The 17,526-nt window shown below is 45.3% G+C and overlaps 1 protein-coding gene across 2 annotated transcripts in view; it reads right to left on the bottom strand.

The window, feature by feature from the left end:
* Nucleotides 1-7,247: 7,247 nt before the first annotated feature.
* Nucleotides 7,248-17,526, bottom strand: part of DCP1A (decapping mRNA 1A) — a 64,124-nt gene continuing 53,845 nt past the window's right edge. The window contains exons 7-10 of one of the 2 annotated variants that reach the window (XM_038566167.1): nt 16,207-16,959; nt 13,834-13,899; nt 11,479-11,697; nt 7,248-11,194 (exon numbers count right to left, since the gene is read on the bottom strand). In XM_038566167.1, coding sequence (XP_038422095.1) covers nt 11,114-11,194; nt 11,479-11,697; nt 13,834-13,899; nt 16,207-16,959 — 1,119 coding nt within the window. In that variant the 3' untranslated portion in view covers nt 7,248-11,113. The remainder of the gene's footprint in view (nt 11,195-11,478; nt 11,698-13,833; nt 13,900-16,206; nt 16,960-17,526) is intronic. The other variant, XM_038566168.1, reaches the window with a different exon arrangement.

Here is a 17,526-nt window from a genome sequence, read left to right as displayed (position 1 = left end):
TACATTATTTTCAAGAATTAAGGGGAGGTTCCTGATTATAGCCTCATTTACATTTTCTCCTAACTAGGGAAGCGGGACCCTGCCGAAGAAAGCTGAATCATGACTGCCTGCTGCTTATTCCCATTTGACTCTGTGGGTCAGGACTGGAAAGGTGACGGCCGTGGAGGTTGGCGTGATTTTAAGGGTCAGCAGACTACACAGTTTTATTTTGATTACTCTCACCTTGTGTCCCTTTTTTTTTGCACAGAGCATGGACACAATGCTCCCTAAGTTTGGGGGTGGCTAACCAGAGACAGGGAAACAGACCATGGGGTTCTCTAATCTCACGGGCAGGTCAGAGTTTTTGATGACAGATCCAGCAGTCTGAAAGTTTACTCCCCTTTATCCACGGCCTGGAAGATAACAAGGTTCATACAGGACCAGGTGACAGGTGGAGCCTCCTTCAGCTGTGAGAAGTGTGCCCAAGGCAGGATGCTTGGCTGGCTTAGTAGGTAGCGGGAATAATCTTGATCTTGGGGGTGTAAATTCAAGCCCCATGCTGGGTCTAGAGATCACTTTTCTAAAAAGTTTTTTTTTAACCTTAAAAAAATGTTCTGGGGTGCCTGGGTGGCTCAGGGGTTGAGTGTCTGCCTTTGGCTCGGGTCGTGATCCCGGGATCCTGGGATCTAGTCCCACATCAGGCTCCCTTCAGGGAGCCTGCTTCTCCCTCTGCCTATGTCTCTGCCTCTCTCTGTGTCTCTCATGAATAAATAAAATCTTAAAAAAATAAATGTCCCTAATGGGACATTAGGGTGGTGAGGAGGACCTCCCTTCTAAGGAGATATAAGGACAGTCTTTGTTTTTGGTGATTCCAAATTTGAAGACTGGGAGAAAGCTGGAAACAAAACAGTAGTTTGGTGACGGGGAACCAGATAGAGGAAATCAGAAGCATTTAGGACTCAGTCCAATTACAGGAGTGTCATAACAACTGTAACCATGCCCACCAGTTCCGTCAGTCTCCTGTTATTAACTCTTGTTCTGCTTGGATCCAGGTTTTCTATCCCTTCTGGAAATTCTTACCAGTTCAGTTTTATGATCCTCAAGTTACCAGGAACCTGTATTCTATTTTTAAAAATATTTTATTTATTTGAGAGAGAGAGAGAGAGAGAGAGAGAGAGAGCATGAGCAGGGTGAGGGGAAAAGAGAGAAGGAGAGTCAGGCTCCCCATGGAGCAGAGGACCCAATGTGGGACTCGATCCCACGACCCTGGGATCATGACCAGAGCTGAAGGCACTCAACAGACTGAGCCACCCAGGACACTCCAGAAACCCATATTCTAAATTTTTATTTATTTATGATAGTCACAGAGAGAGAGAGAGAGAGAGAGAGAGAGAGAGAGGCAGAGACATAGGCAGAGGGAGAAGCAGGCTCCATGCACCGGGAGCCCGATGTGGGACTCGATTCCGGGTCTCCAGGATCGCGCCCCGGGCCAAAGGCAGGCGCCAAACCGCTGCGCCACCCAGGGGTCAGAAACCCATATTCTAGAGCACATTCCATGAGTCTATCACAGAGTTGAAAAGGAAATTTCTGTGACACATATTATTTTAAAATAACTGATATTACGATAATAACATTATGCCGGGACATATCACACTTGAGCAATTTCATGCAACACTTTTTGGAACACTTGCAACATACACTGATACAAATACATCTGACCTTTAGTAAACTTAGGTAGAAAAAAACGTATTATATTTAATGCTGAGAACTCTAAAGACATGCCTGTTTTAACTAAACCAACGAACTTTAATACCAAATATTTTCCCAGATCATGTGAACCAGAAACTCGTTTGGATTCAGTTTCTCTTATATGTCTTTTTAAAATTTAAAAAAATTTCTTATTTTTGAGCGAGAGAGAGAGAGAGAAGGCATGCAGGGCTGGGGGAGAGAGAGAGAACTTATGCAGGCTCTGCGCCCAGCACGGAGCCCCATGTGGGGCTCAATATCACAACTCTGAGATCATGACCTGGGCTGAAATCAACAGATAGATGCTTAACCGACTGAGCAAGCCAGGCACCCTTATGTTTCTGAGAGCTTAATTTATATAAACCCTTACTTTTCTTTAAGCCAATTAAATAGAGCTCTTTTACAAATTAATTTTGGGAATACTACCTGGAGGTATAAAATCCCGCACATCTCCTACATTTATGTTGGACACACATAAACCTAGATGGAGAAGGCCAGGTGGGACCTTCACATCTCAAAGGCACAGGGACAAACCTTTTGAGATAAAGAGGTGAGGTTTCAGGATTGGTAAAAAGGATTGGTGGACTCTGAATTGTTTCTGGAGCCTTCCCTCTGGGTCCTGTAAACATTAGATTGGTAATATAAGTACTGCTGTTTTTACTTCCTCAAAAAATTGTGCTACTGTCTATGTGGGGTCACAGGACTGATGCACCCACCCACCCACCTGTGTTGGGAGGTTTTTATTCTCCTCTCAGATGCATTTAACTTAGGGGAGAACGCCTGCTTAAAAAAAGTTATCAGACTCTGAATATCAATCAGCCCTCCACCTGGCTAACCTCTGACCACAGAGCTCCTTAAAAATTCTTTTGACTATCTTGTCACTGTTTAGCCTGAACAAACAGTAACAGGGAGAAACTTAGCATGTCTAGCTCCATGTTGCTTCCATTCCCCTTGCTGCTTGACTCAAAGCTTAGAAACTTCTGCTTAGTTCTGCATATAGGCATGTTAATCATCAAAGGAATTTTTGTTTACAGCTGAAATTTGTAAAAAGTGCTTTTTACTGGAAATCAGCCTCATTCCAAGAAATAAGGAAGTAAGTACAGAAATGACTATGCTGTATTTATTATTTACAGGGGTGACACCACCAGATTCCTGTACACAAAGATCAAATGAATAGCCACAGAGAAGTTACAGGACCTTCCCTGGATGTCTAGACACCAGTCACTTTTTCAGTTCAGCACCCTCCTGTTCCCTCCTTCTGCTCACACAAAAGAAGCTCCAAGTTCATGCCCTGGGAACATGGTTCTTTGGGACAATAACCTGCCATCTCCTTGTTCAGCTGGCTTTCACAACAGAGTCGCTTCCCCCCACCCCCCAGCTCACCTCCTCTAGGCTTCCTGGCCTGTGTGCAGTAAGCACCTTGAGGTTGGTGACAAAGCGGCAAGTATTTCTGGCAGTATCGAATGAGCCCATAGGCCCAAGAGGGTGCGAAAGATATCATCCTCAGAAGATCTAGAGTTACTCCCAAAGATCAATAACCAGGGGCCAGGGTTTGGAGAAGAAGGGACAGTGTGACTCTGACCCTGAGGCTGGCCTTTGACCAGGAGCGATAAATGCCTTGCGAGTGTCACCTGTAGCGTCAGGTGGTCTTATTTTAAGAGGTAACTGTTTAATAGCTTCTTTGGAGTGGAAAGGCCCTTTGGTCGGTCAGAGGATTCCTAGACTGAACTACGGGCTGGGGGTTTTCCATTCAGAAGCCTGGGAGCTTGGGTCTGGAAGGCTAGGGTGCCTGGCTCCAGGCAGAATCATGTGCAGCTCGGGCTGAGCTGCCCTGTACTGGAAAGCCAGTTAGACCAAGCGCTCAACGCAAAGAGAGCAGAGCTCAGGACTGGGAGGAGCTTACCCACGGCCCTTGGAAACAGCAAGAAAGACAGGAAACTCAAAGCAGGGTTTGTGGGTACCATGTCTGTGTTTCTCACCCCAAAATGCTGGTAGGAAGTGCACTCCAGATCCCACTGCCACCACCAAATCTGTTAAGAAACAAACTCCAGTGGAGTGCATTTGAAAACCTCATTAGCTTTCCTCAAGGAGTTATGAATGGGGGCAGCATCCCATCTAGCAGGTAGAAGGAGCTCTGAGGAGCTGTACCAAGTGGGAAGCTTTTACAGGCAGAGGCAGGGACAAAGAGGTCACACAGGATTATTGCAGGCAAGGTCACTTTCCTACGGAGGAAGGGCAGGGTCTCCCATGAAGATTACTTTCCCAGTGTTGATCAGGAAAGTCCACTCATTGGCTTATGATTCCACTTCCAGGGGCGCCTGGATGACTCAGTTGGTTACGAGTCTGCCTTCGGCTCGGGTCGTGATCCCGGGGTCCTGGGATCGAGCCCCATGTTGGGCGCCTTGCTTAATGGAGAGTCTGCCTCTCCCTCTCCATCTGCCTTTCCCCTCCCTTGCTCTCTCTCAAATAAATTAATAAAATCTTTAAAAATAAAATTCCAGGGGATCCCTGCGTGGCTCAGCGGTTTGGCACCTGCCTTTGGCCCGAGGTGTGATCCTGGAGTCCTAGGATCAAGTCCCACGTCAGGCTCCCGGCATGGAGCCTGCTTCTCCCTCTGCCTGTGTCTCTGCACGCCCCCCCCCCGCCCTCTATCATGAATAAATAAAATCTTAAAAAAAAAAAAAAGACCACTATGTACCAAACTTCATGAGCCTTGTGGACATTAAAAAATAAAAAAAAATTCCACTTCCAGGAGAGGCTGAATCTGCAAGTAGTTTAGGTACTGAGTCCTCATTTGCTATCTTGGGCCTTCACACAAGTAACTCCATTTTGGGCCTGTTTTCCTTTTTTTTTTTTAAACACAATAAACCCATTTCAAATTCTAAATTCTAAAACACTTTATCATTAAGCAGCAATGGCTGTGGAGGGACAAAGCACCCACCTCCTACCATGGGCTTCAGTTTCTCTGCTCGGAGGGTGTCCCGACAAGGTGCCTCTGAGAGCCACATCTGTGTCCTTCTGGCCTAGGGCTGAGAAAGCCCTCAGAGAGCTACATCTGTGAGGGCAACTGGCAGTGAAGCAGCTTTTTAAAAAAATATTTTATTCATTTATTCATGAGAGACACACACACACACACACACACACAGAGGCAGAGACACAGGCAGAGGGAGAAGCAGGCCCCATGCAGGGAGCCCCATGTGGGACTTGATCCCAGGTCTCCAGGATCACGCCCTGGGCCAAAGGCGGCGCTAAACCGCTGAGCCACCTGGGCTGCCCAGTGAAGCAGTTTTTTAACCAATTCATGGCCCTGTCAGGAGAGCAATGCCTCTGTCATTTCAAAATGCCCTTCAGAATGCTCCAGGAACCTACAAACCTCAAACCCGGAGGGTGGGGGCCGCTGCCAACACTCTGAGCCTTTATAGCAAATGGGAGGTGGTTTGCGGAAGGCGCCTTCCTGGGCTTTGCCAGGGCTCAGGCAGTGCCAGGCTCATTTTTCTGGAGTGACAGAGGCCCAAGGAAAAGTTCCTGTCGACCAAAGCTGCCTTCTGGGGCCCTTTTCAGACCCACAGACTGACGTCAATCTAACCACAGAGCCAGTACCTCTGCCCCTGCCCAGGATGACAGGAAGTCACTGGTGTCCTGTGTGCCGGGGTCACCATGTGGCCCTTTCCTGAGGCTGCGCTCTGAGCAAGCTCTGGCTCTCCAGGCTGTGGAGAGGCTGACATAAGAATGCAGACAAAGCACACAGCACATGATGAGTGTCATTTATGAATACTTGTGGAATCGCTCTTCAGATTTACCTACTTGTCCGAAAGAGATGCTTTGTCAAGCATGAGGACTGTCACACTGACTTTGTATCGGCTCCTTTAAAGCCATTCCACCTCTTGGTTACAAGAGACATCTCACATGGAGTTGTAAGCTACTGGAGGAGCCTGGTGAATCTGGAGGAGACGCAGAGGGCTTGCCGGGGCTGCTGTTTGGCTGGCACATGGTCACCACAGGCCCAGTATGCAGGAGCCTGGCCGCTGTCCTCTCACCTAACTCCATCTTGCAAGGTCTGAGGTTGAGGATCTTGGAACCTGCCAGGCCTTTTCACATTGCCTGTAATGGATGGCCCGAAAGGTACTGTCTGAAAGGTGGACATGTAAGGTGAGCATTAGGGCTTGAGAGAGTCTCTTGATGCTCTTCCCTTCTGCTTTCCAAGGACCTAGATTCATCAAAAGGTGGGCTTCCCTCATGGGGACAGCATGGCTGATGGATTTCTAGCTTCTCATCCATAGGCTGGTTCTGGATAGCCCTCTGAAACAGTTTCCTGGAAGCCTCAGCAGGCTTATGCACACAACCCTTTCGCAAACATCAGGTTTTTTCTTAAAGCAGTATCTGATCTACGAACCGGGATCCAACAACGGTATATGAAAATGTCGTTAGAGACAACGGAGGAAGCTCCAACCCACCTGCTATAGCTCTTGGTCAGGACCCACTGACCTTCGTTTCCCATGAAGTTCCCAGTGAACCCAGTTACCTGGTTTCCTAGGTGCCAACAGACATGTAAACCAGTAGATGAACAGACCCTGCTAGCTTTTAATAAACAGTGATGACAAGACCTAAGAAACTATAATAAACAATCCAGATCATCTATCATCGAGACAGCCGAGTCAAGAAAGGAATTTTAGACTAGCTCTTCGGCCTGTTTGGTTTCAATTCTGTGACCCCAGGCTGGCTTAATAATTAGCAACCTTTGGCGTATGCCTCAGTCACTCTCGGCTTCAACTTTTTTCTCCCCAAAATGGCTTGCTGTGTAGATCGGGAAAATAATGGGGACAGCAGCCCCTAAGTACTGAATGAGCATGCAGCTGGAATGATGACTTGTGTGTCTGTATAAAAAGTCATTTAGCACAAGTTAGCTAAAGTTCTGCCATACGAGAGCAGGCAGGGATAACAAACATCTTACAGAGAATTTTGTTTGGATTACTAGCATGTCAACAGTTGTTGGGGAGATAGATGATTAACTATTCCTTTCCCCTTTAAAGTTTTCTATTTCCCATAATGATCATATTTTAGTTTCCTCCGTCTTCCTTTTCTTCCTTGTTATCCTAGATGCCTGGCACGTGCTAGCCCGAGACGCAGGGATTGAATGGATGTGGGAACTGGCACAGAACCGTAGACTCTCTTACAGAACAGTGTTTTTGGCTGTGATTCCCCTCTGTTTGGGGAAACCACAGAAGCGTAAATGAAGTTCTTTAGCCGTCCACTTACAGCAGTTACACATTTGATGTTTAGCTACCAGGGGAGGAAGTGCTCAGTCATTCAGATACCAGGACTCAGGGGCTTCGGACCCGGAGATCTGTGCGGCCTGTGCGGCACAGCTGGAAGGCCCAGGCTGGAAACAGGCAGACAAGGGCCTTCTCTGGCAAGCTCTGTTCTTTCACCTTACCCCATCTCACCAGTGTGAGGCTCTGGCAAAGCACAGCAACTCATTTAGAAGTTCCATTTCTATAAATTAAATAAAAACACAATTAAAATTTAGTAGGTGCTAAAACTTGGTTTTGAAATTTTATTAAAAAAATATATTTGCAAACATATAAAATTTAGGATGAAAAATGCTCATTTGAAAACATGTAATAACTTAATATTTGCAAACATACACAGATGGTATAAAATCCATACCATTAAAAATGTTAATGATGTAGTATTGCGCTCATGGAACAAAAATCTTGCCGTAATTCCAGAGCTTCCCAGCCCCATATTTCAGGGAGCTGAGGATCTGGTACACTGAAAGTCATGAGAGCCGCATGGCCAAAGCAGTAATACAGAATAAAAACCATTTAGAATACATACTTTAAAAACACGTTTCTTAAGGAATCACACAGATAAAAGGGAAACACAATTCTGCATTTTCCCCCTTCAAAGTGAACAATATTGCATCTTAGCATTTCAAATAAAGATGTCAAATAGAAAACCAAGTGAAACATTGCACACGTCTCTCCTGCTGAATTTGCTGGAAAACAGGCTCCTTGAGGGAAATGGTCTCAAATGCAACTTTAAAAAAGCCCGGTGTAAGTTGCTTTACTTGATTTAGATCTTAACATTCTAAACTCCTGAAAACACAGGGCACTATAGGTTCCAGAAGGTACTTTGAACACAACTGAAGAAAACCAAAGATAGGTAAGAAAGAAACATGTGCTTAGCAGCAAATCTGCAGCAAGGATGCAGGACACATATATCCCTGTGGTTCCTGGTCTTCACTCACTTGGACTGGGCCCACTTGTGTCTGTCCCACCTCTCATTCCTGCTTCTATGTTTTGCCCAGTTACTGTGTGACAGCTGATTTTGTTTTGTAAGCAGTTAGGCACCTTCAATTTCATGTTGCATTATTAGTAATACAATGGCAGTTATGGCCTCTTCTACCCAAATGTGAAAACGTCAAACTACATTCTTGGGGGCGAGGTGGGGGGTGGGGAGAGTAATAAAGCTGCATGGTTTAAACATATTTACCTAGTACAGGATTTGATAGGGTTTATAATTTTTACAAGGTAACATAGGTAGAAAAAGAACAGATGCTTGACATGCAAAATTGGGCCAGACACATTCTAAATGGCCTGTGTGGCCTTCAGCAGAGAAGGACCCGTCAATTTGGGCTCTTTGCAAAACACCACTCTGTGACGGCCACCCCAAAGGCTTGGAAGGTGAGCTGAGGACATTCCCATGCACATAGTAAGAAATGCTTCTTCTGACACTGACATTTACTTGAAAACTTAGGATTCAAAATCCCACTTTACAAATCTCTGGAAGGATGCAAGCTGAGGAGTTTCTGCCCTGAAGGAACAGGCTGTTTGGGAGGTGCAGGAGTCCATCCAGACATCACGTTAAATACAACAAAAGAGCAGGGCCACCCACTGGGGCTGGGGTGGTGCACAGAGACATGGTGGCCTAAATGCAAAACCTAGCAAGAAGCATCTGTATTTTGGTGTCTACTTTGATTCAACTAAGGTCTGAAACAAAGGTTCTGGTAAAGTCACGGCAGCTATGGCAACATGCAATCTAAGCTAGCATGAGGTTCTGGATAGGAAGTCTGACCCAGGAGTAAGGCAACTGAACTGTGACTTTCGGGCCAGGGTCATCCGACTGTGACTAGTCAGGCTTGGCCCAACTTTTCAGGGACTCATTCTGGCCTGAACCTTCTGGTAATTGTGACGGTGAACTTCTGGCTTCTGAATTTTAAGTAAATCCTTTGAATATGTAAATTTGGGAGTTGAAACAGGTTGACCCTTTTCAAGTCTCCATGACTTGGGCACTTCAAAGTTTATTTTCCCACTAAGGAAAACTTATAGATTCTCTATCATGTTCATTCCTTGGATTAAAGGGTGAAAATTAACAGATTTGATTACAGACCCTCTTTAGGATATTCTCTCTTAACTCTCTTGTAATATTACACATACTCAAGTCATTTCAAGTCATACGTCTATTACAACAAGAATCCCTTGATTCTTCCATGTACCAAAGCCCATGGAAACCTCACTGGGGGTGTGATGAAACCTGTTTTCTGAGAACAGTCACATGGTTCCCCCCGACACCATCTCCTGGTGTCAGCAACACTCTGGATCTTACTTCAACATTTTCCTTCCTGGGTGATGTACAAGCAATTCATTTTTGGTTGCTGGATTCACACACTACCTTTGACAACGAACTCTTCCCCATTGAGTAAGAGAAATTACAAGCTTCCCTGACTTCTGTACAATTCACAAATAACTACGTAGACAGCAAGAAAAGACACTAAATTTGACAAGCAGAAAAGCTGCCCAGGAAGCATATTTAGAGTAACAAATGCCAATCAAACAAAGTATTCTTTATGCTAAAAAAACTAAGACCAAACTAAAACAAGTATGTAATTCACAAGTAATTTTCTAAAATCTCAGCTAGGAAAAAAAAAAAAATCTATCGATTTATGATTGAGTTACCATTAAAGCTTAAATGACTGTTCGCAAGGAACCACCACATCCATCAGCATTATTCACAGCTCACCCTTATGCTAGCTGGTTGAGCCAACTGGGTTTTTACCCCATCATTAAATAGTGCTCAGAAAAGTAAGCAGTGCATCTTAATTGGTTAAATACTACAAAATGATCTGCATCATAGAAACGAAGACACTTTCATTCAAAGAGTATCTTAAAATTACTATTGCTGAAATAAATCAAAGTCTACATTAAAATATTACTAATCACCATTACATGCCATAAAAGAATAAATATAAATCATGGCAGGTCAATAGCAGCATAACAAAGCATCTTTACATATTTTCACACTTTGGGCTGCAAAAGTACTCACAGCCTAGGAATACATTGGTAAAGTTCTGAATTTCACACTTTGTTTTTAACTCCATATTCTATAATAAAATAAGGGCAGTATGAATAACAGCTCCCTTTTCTGCATAGCTTTAAAACTACTCTCAGTAGACTCGAGGAATGGAACCAGAATGGCTTTGCTAGATTGGTCCACTGGTCCTTTTTGCCAAGTGTTAAGGAAAACAATCAACAATGACTTCTGTGTTTAGACAGAAAAGGAAAATAAGGCTACACTTCACACAAAACTTAACATTTTCGAAACCACTCAATAGTTTAACGTAAAGTGAAGGTTTCTGATCAAATTCAGTCTTTACCAGTCCCAGCCTTTGCTTCAAAGGTGTGACATGCTACTCCCATACCATCACAGAGCCGGAGGAGGCCCTAGTCACGTGGTATCACTGCCCTGGGAGCCCGCAGCATGGCAGCTCTGGGGACACTTAAAAAAACAAAACAAAACACAATTGAGAAATTTCAGAACTTTTAAGGCCCAAATGGGGCATTCATAAAAATATACTTCACTTGAACAAATCATTCCTAATTTGCCAACTTAAACTCTGATCCTTAAAACTCAAAGCTACTTTGCATAGAGCTGACTACTGCTCTGTTCAGAACTTGACTATCAGCCTAAGGCTCAAATTTCTAGGGGGGAGAAGCAGGGGAAGGGGTGCGGGCTGAACTCTGCTACAAGGCTGGTGACCCCTCCCCTCCCTATGACCTTGAGAGTGAAAGCAAGCTGAAAACCAGGCTCCTGATTTCACATCCCTTCTTACAGCTGATGAAAACACCCACACAACTTAATGTTTTTTTTTTTTTGTTTTTGTTTTGTTTTGTTTTTGTCAAAACAAAGGTCTGCTGGTGATGCTTCACAGTGAAACCTCCATTATCACTGAGAACGTCACTTGGAAAACATTCTTAAGGAATGAGTCTCTTTCTCATAGGCTCAATTTCAGGATTCTCAAAACTCAATGTTCTGTTTAGAAGTTCCCATGATGAGGCCTATTCGTTTCTGAGGTCGACATTCTGCCTTCGGATTTATTCTGCTCCAGTCATAAGTTGTGGTTGTCTTTGTTCTTGGTCAGAACCTGCAAGTAGACTTCGTGAAGTGTACTGAGGAAGCTGGAATCATTCTGGAAGAGATGGTAATGTTTCATTTACCTCAGAAGAACTTACTGTATAAATGATTTATAAAACTAACTACCCAAAGAATCCCATCACCCAGAGACAGCTGCAATCAATATTTTGGAATTCATTCAGATACTTTTCCATTGGGAGTATATGCTCAGAAAGAGAGAAACATCAGTCCCGCTAGTCTTCAATTCACCTTATGAACTGGTTTTCTAAAAAGAATTTATGTTTTTTAAAATTAAAGAACAGAAGTTTACAGATTCAACTGCTGGGATGGTCTGCATACCTTTATTAGATGTATTAATGTATCCTGGAGCTGGGACTTGCTGAGAATAATGGAAGGCTTTCTCTGATTTTCTGATGTTCCAACAGTCAGTGGAGAAGGGGCGCTTGCTTTTCTCTCGAGGTCTGTGGACCTTGTGACTGTCTGTTGGAAAACACTCGGGGACAGCAGGACTGAAGACACTGCCATGGTTGTTGCAGTAACCAGTGTGGGGCCTGTGACCTGCAGGGCAACAATGGTCATGAATGAAGCTTGTCGGCTAAAGGATGAAGGGTCTGTTTCTTGGGAAGCCAAGTCTGATCATCACACAAAAGAAGTATGATCACACAGGGTATGCACAGTAAGAACAATCCTATGATAAGAGGTGTCTGCATGGCTTAGTTGGTTAAGCGTCTGCCTTTGGCTCAGGTCATGATCCTTGAGGCCTTCGTTGGGCTCCCTGCTCAGTGGGGAGTCTCCTTCTCCCTCTGTCCCATCCCTGCTCATGCACACAAGCATGTTCTCTCTCAAATAAAAAATTAAATCTTAAAAAAAAAATCCTATGATAAATTAAAAATGCAAAGTTTTTTTTTTAAAGATTTTATTTATTTATTCATGAGAGACACAGAGAGAGAGAGAGAGAGAGAGGCAGAGACACAGGCAGAGGGAGCAGATCCCATGCAGGAAGCCTGATGTGGGACTCGATCCCGGGTCTCCAGGATTACGCCCTGGGCCGAAGGCAGGCGCCAAACCGCTGAGCCACCGAGGGATCCCCAAAACTGCAAAGTTTTATATGGGGAGCAGGGAAATGATTGGAAGAGGGCATGAGGGACTTTCTGGGGTGATAGAAATCTTACATATATTGATTGAATGGTTACCCCAAGGGATATTATGTTTGTTAAAACTCATAAAACAGAATCTGCATTTTATATGTATTTCACTGCAGTAAAATTTTACTTCAGATAAAAAAAGAAAAAGAAAAAGAAAAGGAGTGCCTGGATGTGTCAGTTGAATGTCTATTCTTGGTTTTGGCTCAGGTTGTAATCAGTTGAATGTCTATTCTTGGTTTTGGTTCAGGTTGTAATATTAGGGTTGTGAGATGGAGCCCTGAGTTGGGCTCCACACTTAGTGCAGAGTCTGCTTGAGATCCTCTCCCTCTCTTTCTGCCCCTCCCCACTCTGCTCTCTCTCAAATATATAAATAAGATCTTGAAAAAAAAAATCCAGTTGCATGAAGCATTAGTTTCTTTTGTAGTGTCCAATATACTTATCATTCTGCTACGGGTATCAGGATACAGCTTCTTACAAATAAAACATCTACCTCCTTCCTCCATTTAGAGGTGCTTCTATGCTAATAGCAGCTAACCATCAGAATATACTAAACCAGAAATAGTCAGCATTTTTAATAATTCCTCCATCAGGGACACCTGGGTGGCTCGGCGGTTTAGTGCCTGCCTTCAGCTCAGGGTGTGATCCTGGAGTCCCGGGATCAAGTCCAGCATCGGGCTCCCTGCATGGAGCCTGCTTCTCCCTCTGCCTATGTCTCTGCCTCTCTCTCATAAATAAATAGATGAAATCTTAAAAAAAAAAAAAAAAAAAAAAAAAATCATCCATCCATTTGATGTAATCAACAGACATCTCTTTTTCTTTCTCCTGTCACCCTTCTTCATTTACAAACAGCCACAGGGCTACGGGTGTGGTTTTTGGGGTCTGCACCTTCCATTTGTCTCTGGTGCTGCTGCTGCCCAAGGCTGAGCGCCCTGCTGATCCCCAGGCAGCAGGATGAGCTACAGGGAAGACCAGTTAACAGTACCCATCAGGAGCTGGATGCAGTTTAAGTTCTGAGACCTGAGGAGAGGTATAAATGCTCAAAGGTAAATGTAAAAGTTCAGTAACTGAAAAAAGTAAGTGTGTGCTTCAAGGCTGGTAGGTAATGGAGGGGTGGGGACAACTTTTACCAAGTGGGGCAGGGGAGAACAAGCAAGGGACAGAGCATGCAGGCCTGGGAGCCTGAGCACCATGGTGATTCTTAACCAGGGCATCATAGCTCTTGCAGGGCAAAGAGTATTTCCTCCTCACAGAAACCAGGCTGACATGCTTCTCAGCTGACAAACACTGAGCAGGCACCCAGTCCCATTGGCTGACCCTACCCTCGGTATGATCAGGGAAGGGATTATTCTAGAGAGGATGACTGCAAGCTCACAGGGACTGCAGCAATGAACTCTGTCTGGGGAGCAGGGCAGCCTGGCCTAGGAGGGGCATCTAAGGGGGCTCTAGCCTTGAAAGCTACCAGTTTCCACTCAAACAACAATGTTTTACTTCACAAACCCAGCAGAAGAGCTTAAATAGAATGTGTTCTTCACAAAAAAGGAGTCCTTACCGGGATGGCACTGGATAACACCTTAGGTTGGGCAAAGACATCAGGATCTTGGTTTTGCTGCATAGACTGCAACATTTAAAAAGAAAAGATGAACAGATGTAGCAAGTTTCAATGAAGATTTCCAAGCTACCTCGGATAAATCCACTTTGGCAATAAGGAATAGTTCAGACATTAACTAGTTCCTAGATTCTAATCCCTCAACTGCAGGGCGAGGGCACTGGGACAGCCTCTGACCCCCACAGTTTCCCCAAGAAAATGACTGTGTGCAGAGCCTTCAAGGTGTCTCCAAGGAAAGAATGGAAACCTGTGTCTAAGAGCTAGGTAGAACCCAAGTGTAGTTTTGCTCTTGAATCTGTAGAGAAGGCATATCCTGGCAGCATGAGACCTCAATAACGCAGCATGAACTCTGGACAGGTGGCACTAAACAGTCTTCATCCAGAGGCACACCTCCATATGATAAACTTTGTCCTTATTCATCGGGAGACAAAAAACTTCTTGTTGTAGAGCAAAAGCATTTCATTTAAAATTCAATGAAGCCCAGGTCCTCAATGAAATGAAATATATATGAAAATGCACGTGTAGGTAGGCATCCCCTGCAGGGAGGCACACTGGAGAGCGGGAGCCATCCCGGAGGTCCAAACCTGGGGCTGCTGCCCTGCACTTCCAGAGCAGCAGGGGCATTTCAGGGGTGCAATACTGATCTGTTAGAACATCCCCTCTCCTAACACTGCAGAGAACCTCAACACAAATGTTCCCAAGTGACAATTTAATGTATAACCAAGACACTAAGTTTCCTTTCTTTCTGTACGAGATTTTATTTTTTTTTTTTTAAATTTTTTTAAATTTATTTATGATAGTCACACAGAGAGACAGAGAGACAGAGAGAGGCAGAGACACAGGCAGAGGGAGAAGCAGGCTCCATGCACCGGGAGCCCGACGTGGGATTCAATCCCGGGTCTCCAGGATCACGCCCTGGGCCAAAGGCAGGCACTAAACCGCTGCGCCACCCAGGGATCCCTCTGTACGAGATTTTAAAGGAATGGAACAAAACACGGTCCATTAAGTAAGAAATCACATACAATTATTATGATGGGCTCTTCTGTACAGTATTACTTGGTGAAATGTTAAGATTGTAAATTATTATTAATGGGCATGGAACTGAGATCCTGGAAGGCAAATAGCACTATTGCTGTGATCAGCTGTGTGATCTTGCACACATCACTGTCATCTCATTTATAAACTCACTAGCCTCATCCATCACTGAGGGACAAACTTCTTCATGCCCTACCCTCAGTCTACCGGCAGGTCCCACTGCTTGCACTTGTTCATTTGTCCACACTCCCAATGTCAGGCCCCCACCAGCTCAAGCCTGGGTAACCGCCTGGCCTCCTTCCTGAGGGTGGTCTCACTTCTGTCTTCTCCTTGTCCTGCTCACCACCTCCGCTCAAAACCTTGAGAGACTCCCTTAGGGCTCTGGGAACAAGCCACTGACTCCTCCACATAGTTTCCAAAGTCCTGCTCCTCGGTCAGGACCTTGGCTCCAAGTCCCTTCCATAGGAGATCCAGCCACACTATATATAGGTCTTTACATTTAGCAAATGCCACTCATCTCTAGGCTTCTGTACATACTAGTTTTCCTGTCTCAAACACTTTTCTCTACCTTTAGGAAAAGTCTGGCTGGGATGCCTGGGTGGCTCAGTGGTTGAACATCTGCCTTCGGCTCAGGGACTGATCCTGGAGTCCTGGGATTGAGGCCCACATCGGGCTCCCTGCATGGAGCCTGCTTCTCCCTCTGCCTGTGTGTCTCTGCCTCTCTCTCTCTCTCTGTCTCTCATGAATAAATAAATACATAATTTTATTTTATTTTATTTATTTTTTAAGGAAAGGTCTGGCTAACTTCTACTGAGCCTTCAGATTTTAGCTAAACATGAGCTTCCTTAGATGGTTTTACTTGACCCCATATCTCCAAATCTGGGATACTGTTATGGCACCCCAAGTGTGTCTGGCCCAAGGTGGGCACTCAGTGAGTACCAAGGGAGCTGGGGATAATCTGGATCTATGGTCTGAGTCACATGCGGACTCCTGGACTTGTCACGCAGAAACAAACAAAAACCCCTACAATGGACGCTGTGCTGGGAAAATACCAGTATTGTGTCTTGAGTTGTATCGGTTGAGAGATCTGGGACAGTGGAACTGAGTTACAACACCACATACCAATGATCTGGCTATTCACTACAGGGCTCCTTACCTCCCATCTTCTGGCCCTGGATACCTAACAAGCATCTCTTTGAAGGGACTGCCTAGTGGCAGGCAACATCAAGGCCTCTGTAGTTTCACCCACCCAGTCAGAGCCACCCAGCCTCCTGCCAGTACCTGAAGGGGAGCAAGCACCATGTTGCTCAGGGATGCTGAGGCTCGCGCTGCTGCGGTCTTCGGGGGAGGCTCTATGAAGCTCTCAGGAGTGGCCAGCTGGCCAGCTGCTGGGGAAAAGCTGGGTGCCAAGGCACCTTTCCCAAGTGATTGGGTCTGTATTTGGTCATGCTGTGGGGTCAACCTGAGTTTCTGGAGAAGATCGACACTTGGGAGGGATGTACCAGCTGTGTTTGTCACGCTCAGTGGGGCCCTGAAGGGGCTCTGGGTGGCAGTCAGATTGGTGTGGCTCAGCTCAGGGACTGGCTGGGTCAGGAGCGGAGACCGCTGTCTTGGCGTGGTCTTCACTGCCTGCATGATGGTGGCGTTCCGGGGTAAGCTGGGGGGAACCTGTGCTGTGGGAGCGTCTGCTGGTAGAGTGGGACTGAGCACGGGGCGCAGGGGGACGGCATAGCCTGGGGCCTGTTTTTCACCGGACTGTGTGATGGAGGCAGGAGTGATGAGCACTGGGGCAGGGACCTCAGGTGGGACTGGGTGGTGCGCAGCAGGACGGACACCCAGGTTTTCTGATGGAGGGACTCCTCCTGACTGTTCAAAGGAAAATGGTAGCAGTGAGCTGGACTCCTTCTGGGAGGCATCTCCTGGCAGCTTCTCCACTTCTTCTGAATCTAGACCCATGACGGCTGGCTGTTCCTTTGGCAAAGAGGTTCCAAATAATTCTTCCACTGTCAGATGTTTGTGTCCAGATGGAGCAGACTGAAAAAACAAATCAAACCACCCAATGGAAGAAATCTCTTACAAACCAGTGTAACCAAACTTCTTTCCCATCAACCAAAACAGTCTGCAGAAGGAAGGATGGACGGAGTTGGAAAATAAGGACCCAGAACAAACCAAAGATGTGCTAGGGATTAAGGACAAATCATCTCCCTCAGCTGGTGGGCAGAAATTTGTATTCATAATAAAATCCAAGTTTTAGGGACTCCCAGTAGAGTGTTAGAATTCCCCCTTTTCCTTGGCAAATGGATGTAAGGTAAAGGGGCAAGTATCTTATTACAATGTTAATAGTACTTAATTGCCCTATGTCAGTAACACATGTAAGGAAACAATCCTCAAGAGAACAAAGGGACCAAATGCTGAGTATTTCTACTTTTATTTTCATATTTCATAGTTCTTTTTTTAAAGATTTTTAATTTATTTAAAAATAAATTTAACACAGAGAGAGAGACAGAGACACAGGCAGAGGGAGAAGCAGGCTCCTCAGAGGGAGCCCGATGTGGGACTCAATCCCAGAACCCCAGGATCATGCCCTGAGCCAAGGACAGA

The sequence above is a fragment of the Canis lupus genome, chromosome 20 (genome assembly GCF_011100685.1).
Source record: "Canis lupus familiaris isolate Mischka breed German Shepherd chromosome 20, alternate assembly UU_Cfam_GSD_1.0, whole genome shotgun sequence".
Lineage (NCBI taxonomy): Eukaryota > Metazoa > Chordata > Mammalia > Carnivora > Canidae > Canis > Canis lupus.
Note: the sequence above shows the minus strand (reverse complement) of the source record. Positions and strands in the feature narration are given on the sequence as shown.